The sequence below is a fragment of the Formica exsecta genome, unplaced genomic scaffold (genome assembly GCF_003651465.1).
Source record: "Formica exsecta isolate Colony F162 unplaced genomic scaffold, ASM365146v1 scaffold290, whole genome shotgun sequence".
NCBI classification, from domain to species: domain Eukaryota; kingdom Metazoa; phylum Arthropoda; class Insecta; order Hymenoptera; family Formicidae; genus Formica; species Formica exsecta.
In genome coordinates, this window is record NW_021850162.1 from 330852 (window position 1) to 352647 (window position 21796).

The 21796-nt window shown below is 34.3% G+C and overlaps 1 protein-coding gene across 7 annotated transcripts in view; it reads right to left on the reverse strand.

The window, feature by feature from the left end:
• LOC115237309 (potassium/sodium hyperpolarization-activated cyclic nucleotide-gated channel 2) overlaps window positions 1-21796 on the reverse strand; it is a 116772-nt gene that overhangs the window by 57962 nt on the left and 37014 nt on the right. For all 7 annotated transcript variants that reach the window (XM_029810273.1, XM_029810271.1, XM_029810269.1 and 4 more), the window contains exon 3: window positions 1298-1644. In XM_029810273.1, coding sequence (XP_029666133.1) covers window positions 1298-1644 — 347 coding nt within the window. The remainder of the gene's footprint in view (window positions 1-1297; window positions 1645-21796) is intronic.

The window sequence follows — 21796 nt, forward strand, 5'->3', positions numbered from 1 at the left end:
AAAGATATCACGAGAGAGAGAGAGAGAGAGAGAGGAGTTTCGTATACTATTGACTATATTATTAATTTATGTGAGAATTAAATCATATTTTTATAGTCAGTTATCCGGAAACAACGAGTATGATAATTATTTCTTACGTAATGTATTATGCCGCATTCTACATTTACGAGAAAGGCCCTGGAATATTTAGATTCCCTCTCACACTCTGGCATTTGCCGTATTGCATCGTGCTATCGATTTTCGTCTCGTCATTATTTGTATCCTATGTTCGATAATCTTGCTTTGCATTTTAATTATTTTTATGAATATAAAACTGCGATATTTTTTCCATCGCCATTAACCGCACCGAATACACTTCGTCGCTAAATATATCACGCTGTTTGTTTTTACGTATTGTATGCGGTGGATAAAATGATCGTTGCATGCATTTGCACGCGTGTCGTGGGACTGATCAATGATTTATGAAATTTTACCGCAAACAGCACACAATGCTGCAATCATACATTTTCGTCTGTTCGCGAGAAACGAATTTAATTCGACGTTTATTAGCGTTTCGATTCGATCGCGCGACTCAGTGCTCCATTGCGCGATACAACGTTACATTAATAAGTATTATCGATCGTAAATCAAAACTTGGCAAATAATTTCACGACCGGAGTTTGGCGAGTCGTAATTTAATATGGCTATTATTACACTGGTGTAGTCGATATTACGGTAACGACAACATCGCAATAACTCATTACCACCGTTAGAATTGTGTCGCTGTATCGCGGCGAATCATTAAAGTCGTCTTATTTTTACTTGGACTTCTTATATTCCTTTGAAAAAGTTCATTCGTATAAGGATCTTAAGCTCTGCTCGAATTTATAACGGTTTTCCGCGCCTTAAACGTGCTTACGTCTTGCATTTTACGTGGATAAAAGTGTAATATTTCCATGTAAAACCGTTCGTTTCTATCGTTCATTTGAGCGTAATATTCATGCGATATTGACATTCGTATATAACGATACGAATGATGACATTTTATACGCTCAAATAGTCACTATATTTAAATAGGGGTTCCTCTGGATCTTGTGAAGTACAGTGTTAATGCATCCAGTCGCGTCGTATAAAAATGATACTTCATGTGCGTATGCCGTTACAATTAATTAAAATATTATATTTAATTTCGAAATAATTGCCGCAATACGCAAATATATGAAACGCTTGTATTGTGCTCGCGAGAAAAAAAATACAGATATTGCAATTATGATTTTTTTCCTTTAAGAACAATTTAAAATGCTAATCAATAACTTACCTGTATCGCCCAGGAAATCAGTGATGAGCAGGGTCTCGTCGTCTAGAGCAGTGACGAGGCTGTCTGTGCAAGTGTTGGTGTTCTCGATGCTGATTTTGATGCTATCATCTTTGTTGAGCCGTGGATGATTGTTCGCGGCGGGGTTATTACCGGCTTGGCAGTTGTTGTTGCCGGCCTGCTGCTGGTGATGGGGAGAGCGCACAGACTCGGTGCTGCTGGTATGCAAACTCACCCCGGTGGTCGCCCTTCCGTTCACCAGCCGTAGGCTCGGTGCCCGTCGACCGCCGCCTCCTCCACCGCCGCCACCGGCGCCGGTCACAGAACGACCGCCGCCGCCCTCGCCCTCCCTACAACAGATATCGGTGTGTCGTTCAACAGCCGTTCGAATACTTTCTTAATCACTTCTTGCAGTTGACACATTTCTATTCTAGACAAAGCTCAAATTCTTTTCATAATATTATCCCCTTCCTAAGCTTTTTTCAACTGTATAGAATGTTCGAGTAATGCATTTTTAACGTGATAAATCATTTTTTCTCTGCCAAAATTCCATCGAACATCATCTCTTTTTATATTTTTTAAAGAAAGAGACTACGAATATAGTCGAGGTAACTCTTTGCCGTTCCGTGGAATACATCAAAGCCCGATTTTAGAATTGAAGCAACGACGCGGTTCTTGCTATTCGCGTATACATATTATTATGGAAATATTCGCAGCGACATTTCGTATGTAGCATGGCGATTCGTTGTTATAATGGATGCCGCGGCACGTGCTTCAGTATATTTTCCAACAGTATTCCGCGAGAATATATTAAAAGAAAAGACTTCAAAGATATAGTTTCACAAAATGTGTAGAAGAAAATAAATCATTTTATTTTTTGATTAATTTTAAGAGATTTTAATTTTAATCTTTTGCTAGATTTAAGAAATATCAGCCTGTTTGCCAAATATGTTCGTTAAATCCTATGAATTCACAAAATTCTGTAATATTCTATTTTGTGTATAAATTGTTATAAATAAAGATAATATTTCATAACGAACTTAAGATTTTCGTTTTAGGATAAGAAATAAACGTACTAAATCTAACGAAGATCTCACAAAATAGTAGCAAAGTAGCATATACTTTTTATAACTATACTATATATCTCCAAAAAAGATATTTAAGTTAGGCAAAATCTATAATGATCAATAACATGTCACGCCGATTTCGTCGCTGATATTGACAGCTCGTTTGATATGAAACCTGATATAGTAATTTCGGTAATGCGTTTTCTCACTGTGACATCGAACATATATATTCATGCTTCACGAAATAGATCATGGAATCTCGACACTTGGCGCGATAGTTTAAAGTCGCGAACAGTAATAAATAAATATTTTCTCTTGTGTGTATGAAGATATGGAATTATTGCATCAACAATAGCTTTTCACTCTTGGCATGCAAAAAACGGCAACATTTGTTTCTCTCACGTACTATCCAGATATCGATACCGTCAACTCAAACGCGAGCAGGATGTCGAGTGAAGCGAAAGTGCAATGTTATCGCTCTCTCACGCTTTACGCGCATGAAATAAATCAAATCCGTGTCCTGCGCTCAAATTGTGTTATTTACCGAAATTGTTAGGAACCACAACTGACGGCAGGACAGCTGAGGGCAATCTATGTGGAGGCAATCTTGTCGATTCTGATCACGTCCCGGGCATACAAAATCATTCAGTCCATCATTAAACAACCATTCATAGACCGATGACCCCCTGGCTTACAAAATTGTCGTGCATTTGAAAAATGTTAGAAATAAATCTGTTTTCTATTTTAAGATAATTTCATAATTTTACGAAATTAGTCGATCGTATGATTTATAGCAATACATATCTCTAAAATGATTAAAAACCGACGCAATATTGAAAATTTTTAGATTATATAATTAACATATTTAGATGCGTCTTATTATACTAATTATTATTATTTTATAATTATATAAGTTTATTAGTATTGGAAGAATACATAAAATAAAAATCATATAATGGTTAAAACAAATTAGTTCATTAAACCAAATTGGGAAGCCATTTAAGAGGACGCGTTGGAAATGAAATTTTGTCATCCGTTGATGGACACGAAATGAAATTTTATTATCTGTTGATGGTTTAGACTGCAATATCGATAAATTATTTCTACCGCAATTATATAGCGATATACATCTCCCGTGACATAGGTTTTATCGAACACGCACTCGTTTTGTTCCCTCAAGCAATAACCGAAAATAATGCAATTTCCGTCACGCTCCGCCATGCCGCACCAATCGCCGCCAGTGCATATTCGACGAAGAAAAACAAATTGTCGGAAATTTTATCACGTCGATCTAAAACGCGGCGGAGTACGGCCGCATATTAAATCGCAAAGCGCGTCCATGATAATTGCAAGTGACGTGACGGGCAAATAAATCAGCGAGACATCAAAAATAGCGTCGAAAAGGCATGTAAAAATAACGAACGTCCGGTCTACCTTGAGTACAGTTTGTATTTATAAAGTGAAAGATGTTTCTCGCGTTTCTCCGAAAGGGTAACTCATGAAGGAAGCGATAGCAATAATAGATAAAAACGAGAATAATCAATGAAAAGTGTTCGACCTTTTGACACACACAGAACAAAAGGGCGGCGAGATGCGAATACCTATACCACGGTTATAATACACAAAAAGTAATAACTAGACAAACATTGCACGTCATTTTTTTTTTAATGTCTTTTCGAGCCCCAATTTTTTTAAAAGATTGCAGACAAGTAAAGATTGTAATGCAAGTAAAGTAGTAAATAAAACGCGAGAATTTTTTTATACGCGAATAAATTATAGTGTGGACTCTCCTTCCGTGAATAATAGTTTTTTTTTTAGATATATCTGTTAAAAATATGTTTACTAAGCATATTGAGAGAGATTTCTACTATAGTTTTATAAAAAGTAAAAAATTATTTTGTTCTTTATTTTTTTATAAAACTATAATGGAAATTAAATCATAAAATATCAAATTATATTTTTTAATGTCCAGCAACACAATATTCTCGACAATTTTCAAGAATCTTGAATTGAATCTTTTTATTTAAAGCGCAACAGATCGAATTGTAGATTTTAATGCAACAATTGCAACGAGTTATAGCTCATATAGATGCGTGTACGTGTTCAGCTTTTATAGAGCTGAATCTTGTCTAGAAAAACCCTTAGCTCGCCGCGATGCCATTGTATGCATCACCCGATATATATATGTATATATGCGTATGTATACGTATGTATACACATATACAACTGAACTAACCTCTAGGCAGAACACTGAAATCTATTTTAAGAAACTTCCCCGCTGGGTGATGCGGTCGACCGCGGCAAAAAGCATCCGAGTCGAGATGTATGCGTCTTTCGAAAATCCACGACCGTCAGTGAGAAAAGAGCGCCAAGATTTACTTTCGATTACTACAGCTTTTTCAATTTGTCAAATGGCAGACGAGAGAACGACCTGACTGACTGTTTTTGACAAGGTTGAACGTCGAATGCGTGCTTCCGCACATGTTATCTTAGATTGAACGATGTATAACAGTCTCTGCCAGATAACAGATTATGTCAATTTCTCTTAAAATGTAATTTGTTTGCTCATATTTAATTTTTAGTTAAATTTTGTCGGAATTTTCTCTATGAAATTATAATAGTAATATCGATGAATTACGACTTTTATTCATTATATATAACAGGAAGGGGAGGGAATTGGCAGGGTAAGGAATTTATTTTCTTATAAAACTTTTGTAATATTTATATATTAGAAGCCACAAATATTTCTAATATAATAGGAATGATCAATTAGAATATGTATTTGACACACATATATATATATATATGTAAGTTATCGTAAATATTCTAATTTTTATATATTTGAAGGAAAAGTTATTTATAATTGATTGATAGAGAAAGAATATTATATTTGAAATATTATAATAGAAATTATATTCGAAATGTATCACAGAATCTGTCTTATATTGTATATGCTCTGTGTAGTGATTGTGCCTTCACTGCACGACTTCAATTTATCATGTTCTCTATCGAAAGGCAAATTGAGTCGAAGGTAAATCAATATTGACGTTGCATCTTGCCTTGCTGTTGCAGATGAAATTTGCAATATGCAGCAAAATCCTCTAATCGTGAAATACTCAAATTTAATGAAGATGGCACATATAGGAATAGAGAGTACATAGGCGATATAAACAATTCCACGGTTATCGATACAGATATAAGGAGACTGTTGTGTATTAATAGCCGCGATTCAGTGAATGGTGGATTACTTACATGTACTTTAAGCAGCGCAATAAAAACAGCATGTAACTTTTTCTGCTATGTAAATTATGTTTTTATAAATTATAGCTATATAGAAAACCGGTTTAGATCAGCATCTTTCATCATAGCTGATTCGAACGCTGCACGATAACTTGACACGTGTTTTTAAATTTTTTTTTTAACGCATTTACGATATTTTCTCTGCATTTCTAAATTTGATTTTTCTGAACATTATTATGTAAACGTGATAAACTAATGAACTACAATATTTTCTATGCATTTTTTATTTGACTATTCTGAACATCGTTATGTAAATATGATAAACTAGTGAACTGTGTCCATATTTCTAAAGAGACATATTGCATTGTACATACATTAGAATAAAAAAGATAAAAAAATTAATATCAACTAATGGAAATTTTGAAGTAAAAGATTATTATTTAGTATTTGAGAGAGAAACTGATTTGCATATAATTTATATGCGAATTATTCTAATGATTAATATCATAATGTGAAATTTTGTATTTTTTATATTTTTGTCATATCATTATGATGTTTTTGTTATAATGTAAGATTTAATATGTATATGTCTGTTAACATATTCATGAATGCAATACACTAATGTAATACGTTTTTTCTATGATTACGTTCATAATTATACCTGTTGATTATAATCGTTTATGATTAATATGAGCATTTAATTAACTAGACTATGCGTTAAGCAATGCATCTAACAAGAAAAACCAGTTTTTCCTTTCAACGTACATACACGCTAAAAATATGCATTTAAAACCTACTTCGCAAAATTACAGTTTTTATATAATTGCGACTCTATATCTTGATGAATGTCTCTTCAATCTTTCGCTAATTGCACCTCTTTGCATTTCAAAACTTGTCACATCGTATTAATAATACATGGTATAATAAAATTTTATTTTCTTGTTACACCCTGGAAATTTAGTCCATTTATTTTTATCTGTTTTCTCCAATTTTTGCGATGTTTTTTTGCTGGATTTAAAAAGTTTTTACTATTTCAAATTTTTGGTTACCGGAAACAAGTACCGGATATCGGAATTTCGTGCTTTTTTATACGCACTTCTCATATAATTTTTTACCATTTTGATCCATGCCCGCGTATTTGTTCGATCGACACGAAAATCAATGCAATTTTGGCACAATGGCGTTTCCCAACATGAATTCGAATATATGCCTCAGAATCGCACAACAGAAAAGCAAAGATTAAAAAACTAAAACTATTTTTCATTGTTATTATTATTGCTGTAATAATTAAAGGAATATAAACTGTCTCTGATCAACCGCCGTCTAAACGCAGATATCACTTTGCGCAGATGATTTATATCTTTATGATTTATATCTTTACATTTTTCTGTCGTTTTATTCTATCGTTTTATCAATTTAATGGATAAAATCTAAAATCGTTCACGCTGCATTTTGAAGCGTTTAGAAATATGACGACCATTTTTACGCGATCGTTCGCAGATTGCGTGCGATGTGACTGTTGAATCGACATCACGATGCATATCTATCAACCGCACAAAAATGGCACATCGTCGGTGATAACTTTTAATTGCCTTCCACTTAAATGCAATTAAGGAACTAAGGAAGGTGGTGATACAACACACACGATCCATTTGCATCTTTGAAAATTTGTAATGTTTTATAACTTTATGTATACAATATATGCGTACACGTATGTACACATAACTTTTGTATATTTTATAAGAAAATAAGAAAACAAAACGAATATATTAATTCATTTTTTACATATATTATAGTAACAAAATCAAATCTGTTAAGGATAATTTAATTCATGGCCGTTTTTATCATTCTAATGAGTTTAACGAAATTTAAGAATAATCTGGAGATTAACTCCGTATATCTGCGATGTGACACGCACGCCGAGATTCGAATTTTCTTCGTGTAAAGCCGCATCGCAGGTCGAGCTTGAAAGCTCGAGCTAACGAGTTGAAATGAACAGAACCTTTCACATAGTACGTAAATATGCCTGCCGTGGCTCTCCGGCAATTTATAACTGCGAATTTATGCCGTTGGGACGTACAAACTCCTCGTCATAGCGCATTAAACGTTCCGCATATTAAACGCTCCGCCGCTTATGAGTAACAATATGACCCCAAGTGGCATTAGTTAGGGAGAAAAAGCATTTAATGCAATCTTTCTTTTAAAACAGTTCTAAAGATAGAATATATTAGCGGAATCTTTCTCGCTGAATAATACAAGATCCATTTTTTAAAGATATAAAACTTAAATTGATAAAAAAATAAAGAATATGGAAAGAAATTATTTCTTAAATAAAAAAAGTTACATTTTTTTGAGATTATGATGCATATGTTTGAGAAAAATAAATAAAAACATATATTTTGTAATTTGATTTTAACGGAACATGCAAAAAATACAAAATGTAACGCATATATTTTTAATTAAAATAATTAAGAAATTTTATATATTATAATTTTATATTTGCGAAACAGGTAACATCGACTCAGAATTATATATAAAATATATAAAATATTAGTTTCACAATTTTTATTTTTAATATGCTTTCAAGCACTTGTAATACATCAGAGTATTTGTATATTATCATTGTGTTTATTCACCCACACGAATTCAACTAACAAATTTACCTACAACAACAAAGTGATTAAGTTCGGCTTAGATACATGTTCCGTTCTTCATACTAATTTGATATATATGTGTGCGATTCTTACTTTAGAATAATTTAAAATAATTATACCAGAAATTAACATCAACCAAAATAACAAACAAAACTTTACGAACATGTGCAAGTGACAGCATCACATAACGCAATCGCGATTTGTCTAAATTAAGGTATGAATCTTTATTTATTTTTCTTGGATGAAAGTAGAACATCGAATTTGAGAGATGACAGTTATGTAAAACAAATCTCGAGTAATTAGATACGGCAAAACGATGATATTATATATTGAAACTCGATTTTATAATCTATAAATGTGCTGTAGCATAATATCATTGCACTGTAATTTGCAATATTTTCAGCAGACAATGAAATATTATTAAACTGATCTTATGGCCATAATGTAGCGATATTGGAATATTTTGGTAGATTGATTTTATTAATAGCCTGTGAGGTTTCGCACGAATATTGAAAATCATCCTGTTCGCACAGCGAGCATATGCCTGACACGTTTTTCATCGATGATAGACATGATATGTTTGCTGATCGTATCATGCATATCAAGATCAAAGTATTACAGCGGTAACGATGGCGTAAAGTTTTCTTTATAAATTCGCAGTCTCTCTAGCTGCCAAATTTTAAGCTTCGAGTTTGTCTTGTGGCGAGTCGGCGCGCAATTTACTTCCCGCGCAATCCCTCGAGGCTTACTCTCTCGATTGCTCGAAAAAAACGAGCTTTACTGACCCACTTATTGCACGCGCCAATTCGTTTGGATTAGCACAATACCAAGTTGTGCACTCCATGAAACTCAATTTTTACGCCAGTTTTTCGGCTTTAACGCATTCACGACTATATATTTGCATCGTTGCAAAAATATTTTTAGTACGTTTTCAATGATATATTAGTGATGGTTCTATAAATATACAACTAATAAGGAAAGATTTATGTTCACATGATATATTTATTTATGATATTTAATTTGACTAATTAAATATTAGTTAAAATAATTGAATATGTATGCAGAGATATACAAGAGTTAAAAAGAAGTTTATTATGACACAAGCATTAATCATTTTATATTAAAATTTAAAAAATTTTATTTATTAATTAAAGTTCTCAAATTGAAACCAGAGCATTAAAGTTTAAGATGATTAAAAAAAATTTCATTCAATAATTACATTATTATCAAGATTAAAAAAAATAACGTTCCAATAATCACATGATAAGAGTTATTTGTCATTAAATATGCTAATGTATATTGAATTTTTGAAAATATGCATATTTTTATTAATCCCTGTGATTAACATCGAGGCTTGATCCTTTGCATTTCGCGAGAAAAATTTTTTGTTTTTTTATTAATATGACATTAATCGAGTTTCGTTTACCCATTTCAGCGTAGGTTTTTCTTTACATTCAATAACTGTGACATTTAAGCGATATTTTATTTTATATATATATATATATTTACAGATATCTAATAATAGGATACTCGTTTTAGGTCTTTGGGCTTTTATAGCTTCATGTTTTAGTGACAAATTATAATAAAATTAAGAAATTACAATATTTTTGTGTAAAGCGATTTGTTTTAATGATACGTCAGACACAAGAAATTGATGACGGAAACAGATTTTTAACGTTTCTCTACCTTATCCGAGTTTCCTTTTTGATAGATGATTCGTCGATGAGATCACACTTTTTGCAATACTCTATCAGTTTTTCTAAATTTGTATCGGTGCACTGAATTTATCTGACCGTTTTCAAATGATATATATTCGAGATTTATGGTAAAAATTTACGGTAACATAAAATATAATAAATTATTTTTTTTTGTTTAATTTTTTGTAAAAGAACAAATAAGAAATAATAATTATAGGGTATTTTTAATAATAATACTTTTTCTTTGTCTTATTGCATGCTTGTGTATTTTTTCTGTTATGTAAATTTATCTTCTATATTCAGAGCACCATTTTCTTGCATATTCATCAATATTAATGTACACATACAAAATGTTAGCATATAACACAAGTCAAACTGGGTATAATAATTCTATTAGGATTGTTATGCCGTGCTTAATCGCGTAAGTTATACTTCTGCAAATATTCAAATACCGTACACGATATATAGAGAATAATTAACCAAGGAATACTCCGACATATTTTCTCACCGTTAATATCCGAAAATCGCGGATAATCGTTTGAGATGGACAATTCGTTTGTTGCATCTTTCGTAAACGCAGCTTGCGTTGCATCTTAAGCGATTACGTCTTTCTTTGTGCATATCCCGAGCTAAGAATTTTGCGGGAAATTTTCTATGCCGTGATATTATACATCACAATGCGCCGCACAAAGGTTTTGAACGCGATATGGCCCGTATACGATTTCCTTCGCTCTACGTGGCTTTTTACTCGGTGACGCAAATGCGATCTCAATTAAGTCCCCGTGAATCAGGTGCTCCGCAATGGCATCTGCGAGCCTCAAATGGCACGCATCATTATTCTCCGCGAAATGTACTTTATACATTCGCCCTATTATATGAATTTAATTTCGTTTTATCTTTTGTTTAATCTCATCGTCGTCATATACGAAATTTATATTAGCGTTTTTATTATCGTGTATTAATCAAATGACACATCGACATTGACGTGGATAGCTTTTGCGTGCTACGATATTTAATATATAAATTAACATTTATTTTAAATCTTCTTCGATGATGCATTGAATAAAAACTATGATTGTGGAGTAATTAAGATAGAAATTATACTTGATGAGTGACATGTGAGGCACATGTGGAAAGAACATAGCTACGTCATAGCATTTTTCAATGCATGATATAATTCCAAGTTTTTATCGAATGTGACTTTGAATCATTAAATGATAGGTCATCTAAATGTCAATTTATCGTATCGGTCAAATTTCTTTCTCGGGACTTGTTTAGCTTCACGCGCTATGACGAATCAGTATGTAGTGCATTATACACAGTTTCTAGTTTCATTAAATTATGCACACTCTGATATGTTATGAAATATTTAATAATGTCAATATCGTCTACCGTTAATCAGTTGTCATAAATATGTAATTTCACGGAATACTGCGTGCACAATATTATATAAATATAATAATGATGTCGATATATTCGAGATTTTGATATACAAAGATATCAAATTATCAACATCAAAGCTACGTTATGTTTTACAGTTAATAACCGGAAAACCACATTGTAAATATTATTCTACATATAAAAATTTTATTTTTTTAGCTGTGAAGAGAGATAGAGAGAGAGAGAGAGAGAGACAGATTATGTATATTTTAAAATAAATATATGCCATAGAATATTATTTTGCTTTGGTATCTTTTTAGATAAAGTATGTATAATAAAACTATATGTGCACATTAAAAGAGATTAACATTTACAAAAGGCAATACAAATAATACAACAAATAATGCATTTTATGACAAACATTTTTTCTTAATTGTTCCACGTATATGATCCTACTAGTAGCATTATGCGTATAGTAGATTTCTAGTGGATATTTAATTATTATTAATGATAATAAGACAAATGAAAGAGAGAGAGAGAAAGAGAGAGCCGACTCTAAAGAAACGGTTTTCTTTTTCAATTAAATTATCTGTATGAGTTATAGACTCCGGAGAATACTCGAAAGTATTGGTTTTATCGATCTCACTGCCAATGTATGTAATTCCTATACTAACATAAGACTTAATTCTCTAAATTTATTTTATTTTATTTTACTAAGTGCCCAGTTCTTTTGGTTGAACAACAATTTTATTTTTATCAGGGAAACTTGTGAATGCTCATTTTAATTATATCTTCGAAGTTCGCAGAAATATTTCGTTCTTACGGTATAGAAAACGCGAGAATATACTGGAGGAATATTTATTTTTATAAAGCGAGAAAAAAGGTGAAACTATTACGATTTCAGATTTGTACGAGCCGCTTTCAGCGAAACGTTAAAATTGGGTTATAAAGTTGCCGCGATTCTTTCAATCGTGAAATAAAGTGTGCATAGGTAGCCGCCAATCCACTTTCATCGATTAAATCCCGAGATATTCACGTCACACCTGTGTCTCTCATTCAAATTCTGCGTCGATGAAGCCTTCCACTATTTCTCGGCCCTGGTCACCGAAAAGGACACGTGCTGCTGTACATACATACGCGCATACATGATGATGAGGATACACTTGAATATATCCGGAGACGTGTCGGTCCCAATGTCACAACGCTAATTAAAAGCGAAAACGTCTGAAAACTGAGTAAGCCGCTTTTAGCGCGGAACCTTCTTCCCTTGTTTTAATCAACCAGCGGGTTTCACAAAGTGAAATATACAAAGCAGAGCTACATCTTCTTGGTTATCTATGGCCATAATGAACTGTCTTAGATTTAGTTACGATAGAAATTTACACGATACTTTAATACTAACATTTTACTTTTTGCGCAAGTGTTATCATATATAATAGCAAGATTTTGCATTTTCAAAATGAATTATATTTTTCTGCATTTCATCATCATCGTAATTTATTAGCATGATCGCGATATATATTACATATGTTTTCTTGCTATCTATTTTTTTATTGTTATCATTTTTTAGGAACAAATGTTAGAGATAAAGTCGATTATATATTTAAATATAATTAAAAAGTAATTATTTAGACGTAGAAAGTGAGTGTAAACAATATTAATTAATGAGTTACATTACAACAATCGTAAGAAATGCGGCTATTGAATAAGAAAAACAATAAAAACGTAATTGACTAACTTTTAAATCATACATCGCACGCGAATATTAATCACACAGTAGTGCGTTAATCTCCTTAAAGTGCGTTATCTTATCGTTCTTAGCGATTTAATCCACTGCTTGCATCGCAGTCCGAGTTGCACCGGCACGATAGAATCAATATTTGCGATACGGATTAAGTCTGGGAAATGTTTATCGTGTGAATCCGAGAGGAATTTCTATAGAAGTATTTATCATTCATTCTTTCTTTCGCTCGTTGAAGCTGCGTCAACAGTGAAAAATAACAATAAAGAGATAGATATTTAGATTTTTAAATTCTATTTCATTCATGTGATGTTTAAGAGAATAACGAACAACCAATTTTTGGAGAATATTAAAATTAAAGATTACGAATTTAAAACGTCTTTTCAAAGACGTCATCTGTTCTTACAGATTTTTCCTAAACTTACCAATACAGAGGTAACATAATATTGTATTATCGTAAAAGTCAAATAATGAACGGAGATTTTTTAAACGATTTTCCTTATATCCTTCTCGTACTTTATGGTTTGTTTGATCCTGACATGAATCCGCGACGCGAATCAACCGGTGCTCTTATCATTGCTCCATTTACTAACGATTGCGTGAACGGATGTGAGACGAAATGTATCGTACTTCCAGCCGCACAGGACGTACAAAACATCAGCTGTATTAAATTTGTCCGGGAAGAACGAGGAGAAGGTCAGATAGACGCCGCATAGGCGGCAACAAATATTTTGCCACAGCACTCGCGAGACGAAAACAAAGATCCGATTAACCGTTAGGTTCAACGAAAGACGGTGATATATCCGGGACGATAATTCGTATGCACGTTTAAGCATGCGTGTCAAAACAACCATACGATAACGTACAAGAGAGATGAGAAGTGCTGCTGAGTAATCTTCTGTCATCGTAAAACAGCTATGATAAGTGTTAAAATATCTATGGCAGATTATCGAGCGCCACTGTCGTTTTAAAGTGCTCAGAATATCTCAGTTTTTCCGTAAAAGTTTCACGATGGACAAATGTCGACATCCGAAAACATTTTCCTAGAATTTTGGGAACAGTCTGGATATAACTGGAAATATCTCCGTCATTTCTGACATTTTTCCAATGGAGATTTCAGATTATCGCAATATACATATCAACAGTAGAATTGTGACCTGCTCAATCATTACTTATGAATGTAATATAAACTCTATAAATTATGCTTATAATTTTGCTAACAATTTTTTTGACGTCAACACTCATTTTGAGTAATGTGTTTTGATATATGCTCAAAAAAAATTTCTATTTAAACTTTCAAGAAATCTATTTAAAAGCAAGGTATTGTGAACGGTTAGAAAATTCTTGCATTTGATTCTATCCGTATCAAAGCTCAGAAAAGCCGCGTACAAACTTTAGAGGTCCGATAGAAAATTCTTCGGAAATTGGAAAATCCTGAATGTTGGGGAATAAGTCGCGTAGTCACTTTATACAAAGGCTTCGTGTCCTTTCTTCTTAAATCGAAAAAAAAAATCACAAAATGTGATTACTTTAATCGGATCAATCGATAAGAGAAAAAAAGAACGTACATTTTATCGTATCGTTTAGGATTTCGTACTTTAGCAAGCACTCAGTTGAAATGAGATTTATTTTCGGTTGTATCCGCTCATCGGTCATCGTCGAACCGTTGACTTTGACGGACGCGGCGTGAAAACGAGTGCGAGGAATGGCACTACTTACTGTACTAATCGTAGATTGATCTAACGCACGTCGTCAGAAAATCTAGCTCACGCTTTTTCTTCTTCCGGCTCGGTCAGTGCTAGTGCGAGATGCAGATCGAACGATTTCTTATAAACTTTGCACTCAATCGATGCGAACAAACGCGCAACTTTTCACTGAATAATCATGTATTCGAAACGATAAGAATTCCCGTCGATGAAAACTGTCGATCGGTCCGAGAAAAGGGTCACATTGGTACGAGCACGAGCTTCACAATGATAGCGCGACTCATCGCTCCGAAAAATCCTCGCCCTTCACCGGTTCCCTCTTTCCTCTTCAACGTCACGACATCAATAGACGTGCACAAAACTCGCGATAATTCGAGTAGGGGAATGGCCGAGCTATATGATAACGACGATATATGCGACGATGAGCTGGACGTTAGTCGCGTGTCTTTGCACGCGTGCGATGTACAGTTGATATGTAGATATTAAAGATTCGCACGCACGTTTCCATTTAACTCGAATGGAAATATACAGTCCTGATGACCGCGCTGACCGATATATCGAGCTCAAGAACCATCCTTTACTCTCATGAAAACTAATGCTTGCACGTCAGCGATAATATATGCAGGTTCCGCATCGCCGGCTGATCCGAGTCGCGCGCACGTGTTGGCGGTCGATTGTCAGACTGGCCGGAGCGACGAGCGGCGGCGAACAGCTGATCAGAGCCGATGGGTCGAGAGCGATCGACTGACTTGGCCGGCTCCTGCGAAACGACTAAACAGACATGCTCTCTCTGTTTCTCTTTCTCCTTATCGTCGTTGGCGCTCTCTCGTCACTTTCCTCTGACCGCAGCCTCCGGCTCGGCTGCCGCGACTCGTTCCCGTGGGGTGTCCCGGCCGAAGTGATGATCAGTACCGGAAGCCGAACCGGCAACCCCGGCAACGTCAGCAGGATACGCGTGTGTGGCTTAGTGGCGCGCACGTGCTGAATGATGAGAGGCAGGCGACCGATCGTCGAACCAACCACTTGGCGGCTCTGACTTGCACCAGCTGTGCTTCGACTGCAGCCCGACTAACCGAACTGTGCTGGCCTGACTAAGTGCACAGCTCGAATAGCTCCTCCGTCGCGCCACCGGGGCCTTCACGTTCTCTCTCTCGCTCTGCTCTATATGCCTAGCCTCACAGGACGGCCGACGTTCGAATTGCGCCGAGACACAAGAGTAGGAGAGAGAGAGGAGGTGGCAAGGTGCAGGGCGCAGGGGCATAACGTAAATGGAAAGAGCAGGAGAAACAGAGAGAGAGAGAGAGAGAGAGAGAAATGGATGGAAAGAAATACAAAAATTTCTTTTTGACTAATTACCTTCGAAGCATTTTTCGTATAGAATACGATTTTTTTTCGTTATTGTAGATATTGCATTATCAAACTTGCTCTTTAAACTTTTTCAGCTTTGTCAGTATTTCCTATATTTATTCTGAACACGATTTAGTATTCGTGAGAATATTACATAAGAGAGTAGTATATTATCTTGAATATATTTATATAAATATACGCGATGATATAAATTTCATAATAAAATATGATGATGAAAAACGAACATAGGTTGCTTTTCTAATTTCTTCATATCGAAACGCATTGCAGCGAAATGAACAGATATCGAATCCAAGTATATATATACAGAAATTAAAGATTATATAAAAAAATTAACTGAAAATATATATAGATAGAGAAACAGAAAGAGATCACGTGCTCGCATCTTTGAAGTAAAATAAATCGCGGGAGACTTTATAACTATATGCATCTTTATCTCAATATAGATATTTCCGATGAATAATAACGGATTCTTCCAATAAAGATTTTGCAGCAATTTTATAGTATAATTGTAACCCGAAAACTGTATTATTTTTCGCAGTCAATATCTGTTGTGGTGTATCAGTATGGAGCAGGTCGTGGGTCGCGGGTCGTCGCTTTGCGGAAACGTCTCGCGGTGACGAGATACGGCGCCGATAAAATCATCCGTCGTCGCGAAATACGAAAATGCGAATTTCCAAGGGCAATCGTGAAATTGGAGCTGCGCGAAGGATTTTCCAAGGAGAATTATCACCACTCGCTCGTGCTGTCGACCCGAACAAGTTATCGGTTCTCATTTTACATCATCGTTTTAATGTGCGCGCATTCGATATTTTTTCAGAATCTCTACGATTCAATGCAGGTCTCACCGTATACAACATTACAAATGCATTATATTCAGTTATATTTCCATTTTATGCACCAAGTTATATTACCATTGCGTTTTTTAACAGTTTTTTTTTAATAATAATAGAGCGTATAAATGGCGTACCTCGTACCTTGCTTAATGCACATGTGCGTATAAGTCATAAATAAAATCCCGGACTCGAGTTAATTCGCGTATGAATAATTGATTATTGAACCCGCTACAGCGTTATTATGCGCTTTCTCATATGCGCGCATGCGTGTGCGTGGGCATGCACGTATGTATATATTACGAAAAATATTGAGGGCGAGTAAATTCGAGATATTCGACCAATATATAATGTAGTGACGGGGCGGAACAGATTTGACAGCTCGTCGATACTCTCTCGGAGATTCTTTGACACCACAAAATTCGTAAATAACATTAAAATGTAATTAATCCCATGGTATAACACGTCTCACGCGTTGCCCCGGTTAATTCGACATGCTAAATCGACACAGCCAGGATTGCACCTGCTTCTGAGGAAAGAATGCCCATTATTCAACGGTTCATTGCTAAATTGCGCGTGTTTGCTATCTACCGTCTACCGAAAGGAACGAATATCCTTCATCTATCTTGCTTGAGACGCGAACGAAAGAACGGCAAGTTAAATAAGGAAGTAGGATTTCACGCGCGGATGCATTCCTTGCGCGTAGATAAACATGTCAACGGCATTCGACTAGTCGATACCAAATGTTTCTTTGAAAACATTTGAAAATCTTGCACACAACGATTCTCTCTCTCTCTCGCTGCGAGCAAACACGTTCGTCGGGCACAAAGAAAAACGAAACATCTCTGAAAATGTCAGAAATTCTTACGAAAACATTTGAAAATCTTGCACACAACGATTCTCTCTCTCGCTGCGAGCAAACACGTTCGTCGGGCACAAAGAAAAACGAAACATCTCTGAAAATGTCAGAAATTCTTATTTACATATTGCACGCCTTGCACTTGCAGACGGTGCGGTCGTCGAAGATTGCAACCGCAGCGAAATATTCAACTTTTATGGATCGATAATGATAATTCGACTATAACGCTTCCGCGGTATTGGATAACGATACGTTGTAATTATAATGGGTGATTGAACCGTAAAATAGCGGAATGGATTGTGTAATTAGTACGTCCGCTGTGAATACAAACTATGAATTATTATCAGTCGTATTCCACTTTGACATATTTCCGATCATGGTGATAATAAACGAGCGAGAGACAAACAATTTATGTGGATTTAAACAGATCGTACGAATAATCATTGGTATTATTGGCGGAATTATCATACAAGGTGTCTCATATCGATCAGATGTTTTCTGAATGATATGCATTACACTTGAAAGGAAAGAAAATACAATTCTATCAATGAGCTGATGCATTAATAGTTACAGATTTTTTTTTAACATTTAGAAAGTTTGTTTCTTTAACATTAAAGATGTTTAATAAATTAAACTTTAACAGTGTAAATATATATTTTAAGAAGTCTCTGTTGCTCTTCAGAATTAATTTTAATTAGACTTGGCTCGAACAGAAATTTAAGATTTAATTGCAAAAACATAATAATATAAAATATAAAAAAGCTTGTCATATGTATAAATTAAATTTTATTTATAAAGGAAAACGTTTATTTCAAATTTATCATGTAATAAAAGAAAATTATATAGTCTTGAGATGCTATATAGAAATGTTAACCAAACAAAACAACATGTCATTCCAAACACATCAATTAACTGTAATTGTTGAATCAATATCTTCGCGAAATTTTTTGACGCATATTTGTATGATATATGTTTCTGATTTCCAAGAACTTTTGAGACCTGACAAAGACCTTAAATTTTACTTCCATATTTTAGTCACGACTTTCTGTTCAATTAAAACAATTAATTTAAATGGTTGGTCTCGATGCAATCTCACTCGGTTGGACTCAATTTGCTTAAAGATGCGTTTTATCTACTGGTTAATCAGGATCAAACGGTCTCATAAATAATTTGAGCATCATGTGCTCGACACGACCGCGCCAATAATAATCTGTCACACTCAACATATCGTAAGACGTACAAATTTTTATATTAGCAAATCATATGAATTATCGTTACAGCTGTATATAGGATCGCTGCTGAAAAAATAGCAAATACGCGCGTGTATTTATTTTGTCGATCTTTCCTTAACGCATAAATTCTCTCCACGCGCATATCATCGATCGACGAGTCTCAACCGTAGATAGGTATTGCTGCAAAACCGTTTCAGGCATCTATTAGCAGGTGGTATAACAGAGAAGTTCTCTGCATAACAGAGAAGCTCTCTGCCTTACCGTCCTATCAACAATATATATATTAAATATGTAAGTTGAAAACTATATAAGATATAAATCTATTCTTCCCTATACATATATAAAAGGTGTACCAGAATAGATTCATAACAAGAATAAGTTTGTAGCAATCTTATCGTTTATTTTTTTTTTATAAGAAAAATTGTCATTGGATCTAGAAGAAATATTGCTGCGTTTAAAATTAATTGCATTCTCGAGTAATAAGATATTACAAGCGTTCGACGAATTTGTGATTTTGAAAATATTAATTTATTTTTTAATGAAATGATTCGAGCAACATTTAAGATCGAATTAATTTAATTGTAAATATTTGTCACATTGCTTTTTGTTTAAATGGTCTGTAGTCTGTCCGTTGTTGATGAGGTATATATAAAATGATTAGTAACGATCGTCTGTGAACTTAATATAATATGATGATGTCAGAGGGCGACTATAATAAAAATGAAATCAAAGCAGGATCGTTGTATACTTCGATACGATATAATACTTCGCATGCTTTTATAATATAATGTCGAGGTTTTGCCGTGGGAATCCAGCTGTAAAATATACAGGGAACCCTTCGGGGACTTGTCCCGTAAAAAGATATTAATGCATTTGGCGATATATCTTTCGAAGGCTGCAGAGGAAACTGTTATCCGAGATACTTTACACCGCGAGTTTCGATACCATCGATACCGCTTTAACGATCAACGCGAGAATAAATTGAATAAGAGCTCCGAGATCGATCCTATGTTCTCATAACTAGATTAAAACCTTCATAATTATTGGAAACTACGAGAATTATTGGAAAGCGATTTGCCGCTCCATTATAAACTGACACGAAAAATTAAATAATATTAAATCCGATAAAATCATAAAAATATTGTTGTGTTTTTGTCCCTTATTATTAGTTTTATTTCAGTCTTTTATTTTAATCTTATTTAAATTATTCTATTTTTTGTGTTAATTATATTATTTATTAAATCTCGTAATTATTAGATGTTTATATATATTATATTTAGGATTAGATTTTTTCAATCCATTTGTATTGCGATCGCGTCAATCAATTGTAAACTCTCCCGCGATTAAATCACATCGCTGTCTAGAGAACAATGATAGTACGATGCAATCTTATCATGCTGTGTAAATGTAGTTTGCAATTATATAAAGTTTGTATGTGTGCTTAGGTGTATAGATGATATGATAGAAGATTACAATGCAATGTACATTATATATGACCATCCCCTGTACACATAATCACGCGCGCGAAAATTCCTAGAAATAATTTTTACCGGAAAAATTTATATCGATCTTTGCAAGAAATCGAGATCTCGGTGTACATTTAAACGGGCGACGATGTTATACAATGGAAACGCGGTGAGTTCGGGAAATTAATATATGATGCGCGTTACACGAATCTCTCACGAATGTGTCCATTGCATACACATGTGCATCCGACCATCGGGCTTGCGGCGGGTTCACCCTCTGTGAAATTATAGCGTTTGATACACGTTGTGCACAGGCCTATAAAATCTAGTAGGTTATCGATTAGGCTGGCTCCTACTCTCTCCCCCTGATACTGCGAATCTGGATGTGTCGGCCCATTCACCTGAATACCCGCACGACTACGATGACGACGGTGGCGACGTGGCGTGCGATTTAGGTCAGTGTATCGTATACAACCGTACCTTTTTCATAACTCTCTTTTTCAATTAGACATTACCGAATTCGCGGTTTTCGGCTGGACATGTACAGCTATCTTCCATTTCTCCAAACCGGCCCAATTGGCATCGTATTATGATATTTCTCTCCGAGACTCTCCTATTTGGCATCGAAAATCTATCTCATTAATTTTTCCTTAACACTTAATAAATTATGAACAAAAATGTGACTGATAAAGCTTTTCGAGAAATTTAAAAAAATGAAAATATCGAGAATGTAACTGAATATTTATTGAATAATTTTTGGAATTTTTTTGTTTAAAATTCTTGTCCAGGTATATTGCTGTTTGAATTATTAATTAATTGATATTATAATTTCAACTTTTTACCTCTTTCATGATTTTTATTTCTTTCCGCATTATAATACTCGATACCGCTAAACATTCCGCGTATAATTATTAATTTTGATATTTATTAAATTTAAAACCGCCTAAAAAAAACATCCATAAAATATACATTATATAAATTTATTAATTTTGTGTACGTACGCATATATATGTATATATGTGTATAGTGTAATTTATCTTGATTCTCGCCTACGTGTTTTCCAAAAAAAGAATAATCTTTTCTAAAACACGTCTACCATCAATCAGCGAAACAGTGTGTGCGTTTATGAAAGTACAGTTATGAAATACAGTATTTTAAGTCCATTACGTGAATCGCCACCACTTTCACCCTTTCGTGCTTCGAATCTTACGTGACCCGCGATATTAATCGCGTTCTCTCAAGGGTAAGGTCATATATTAGGC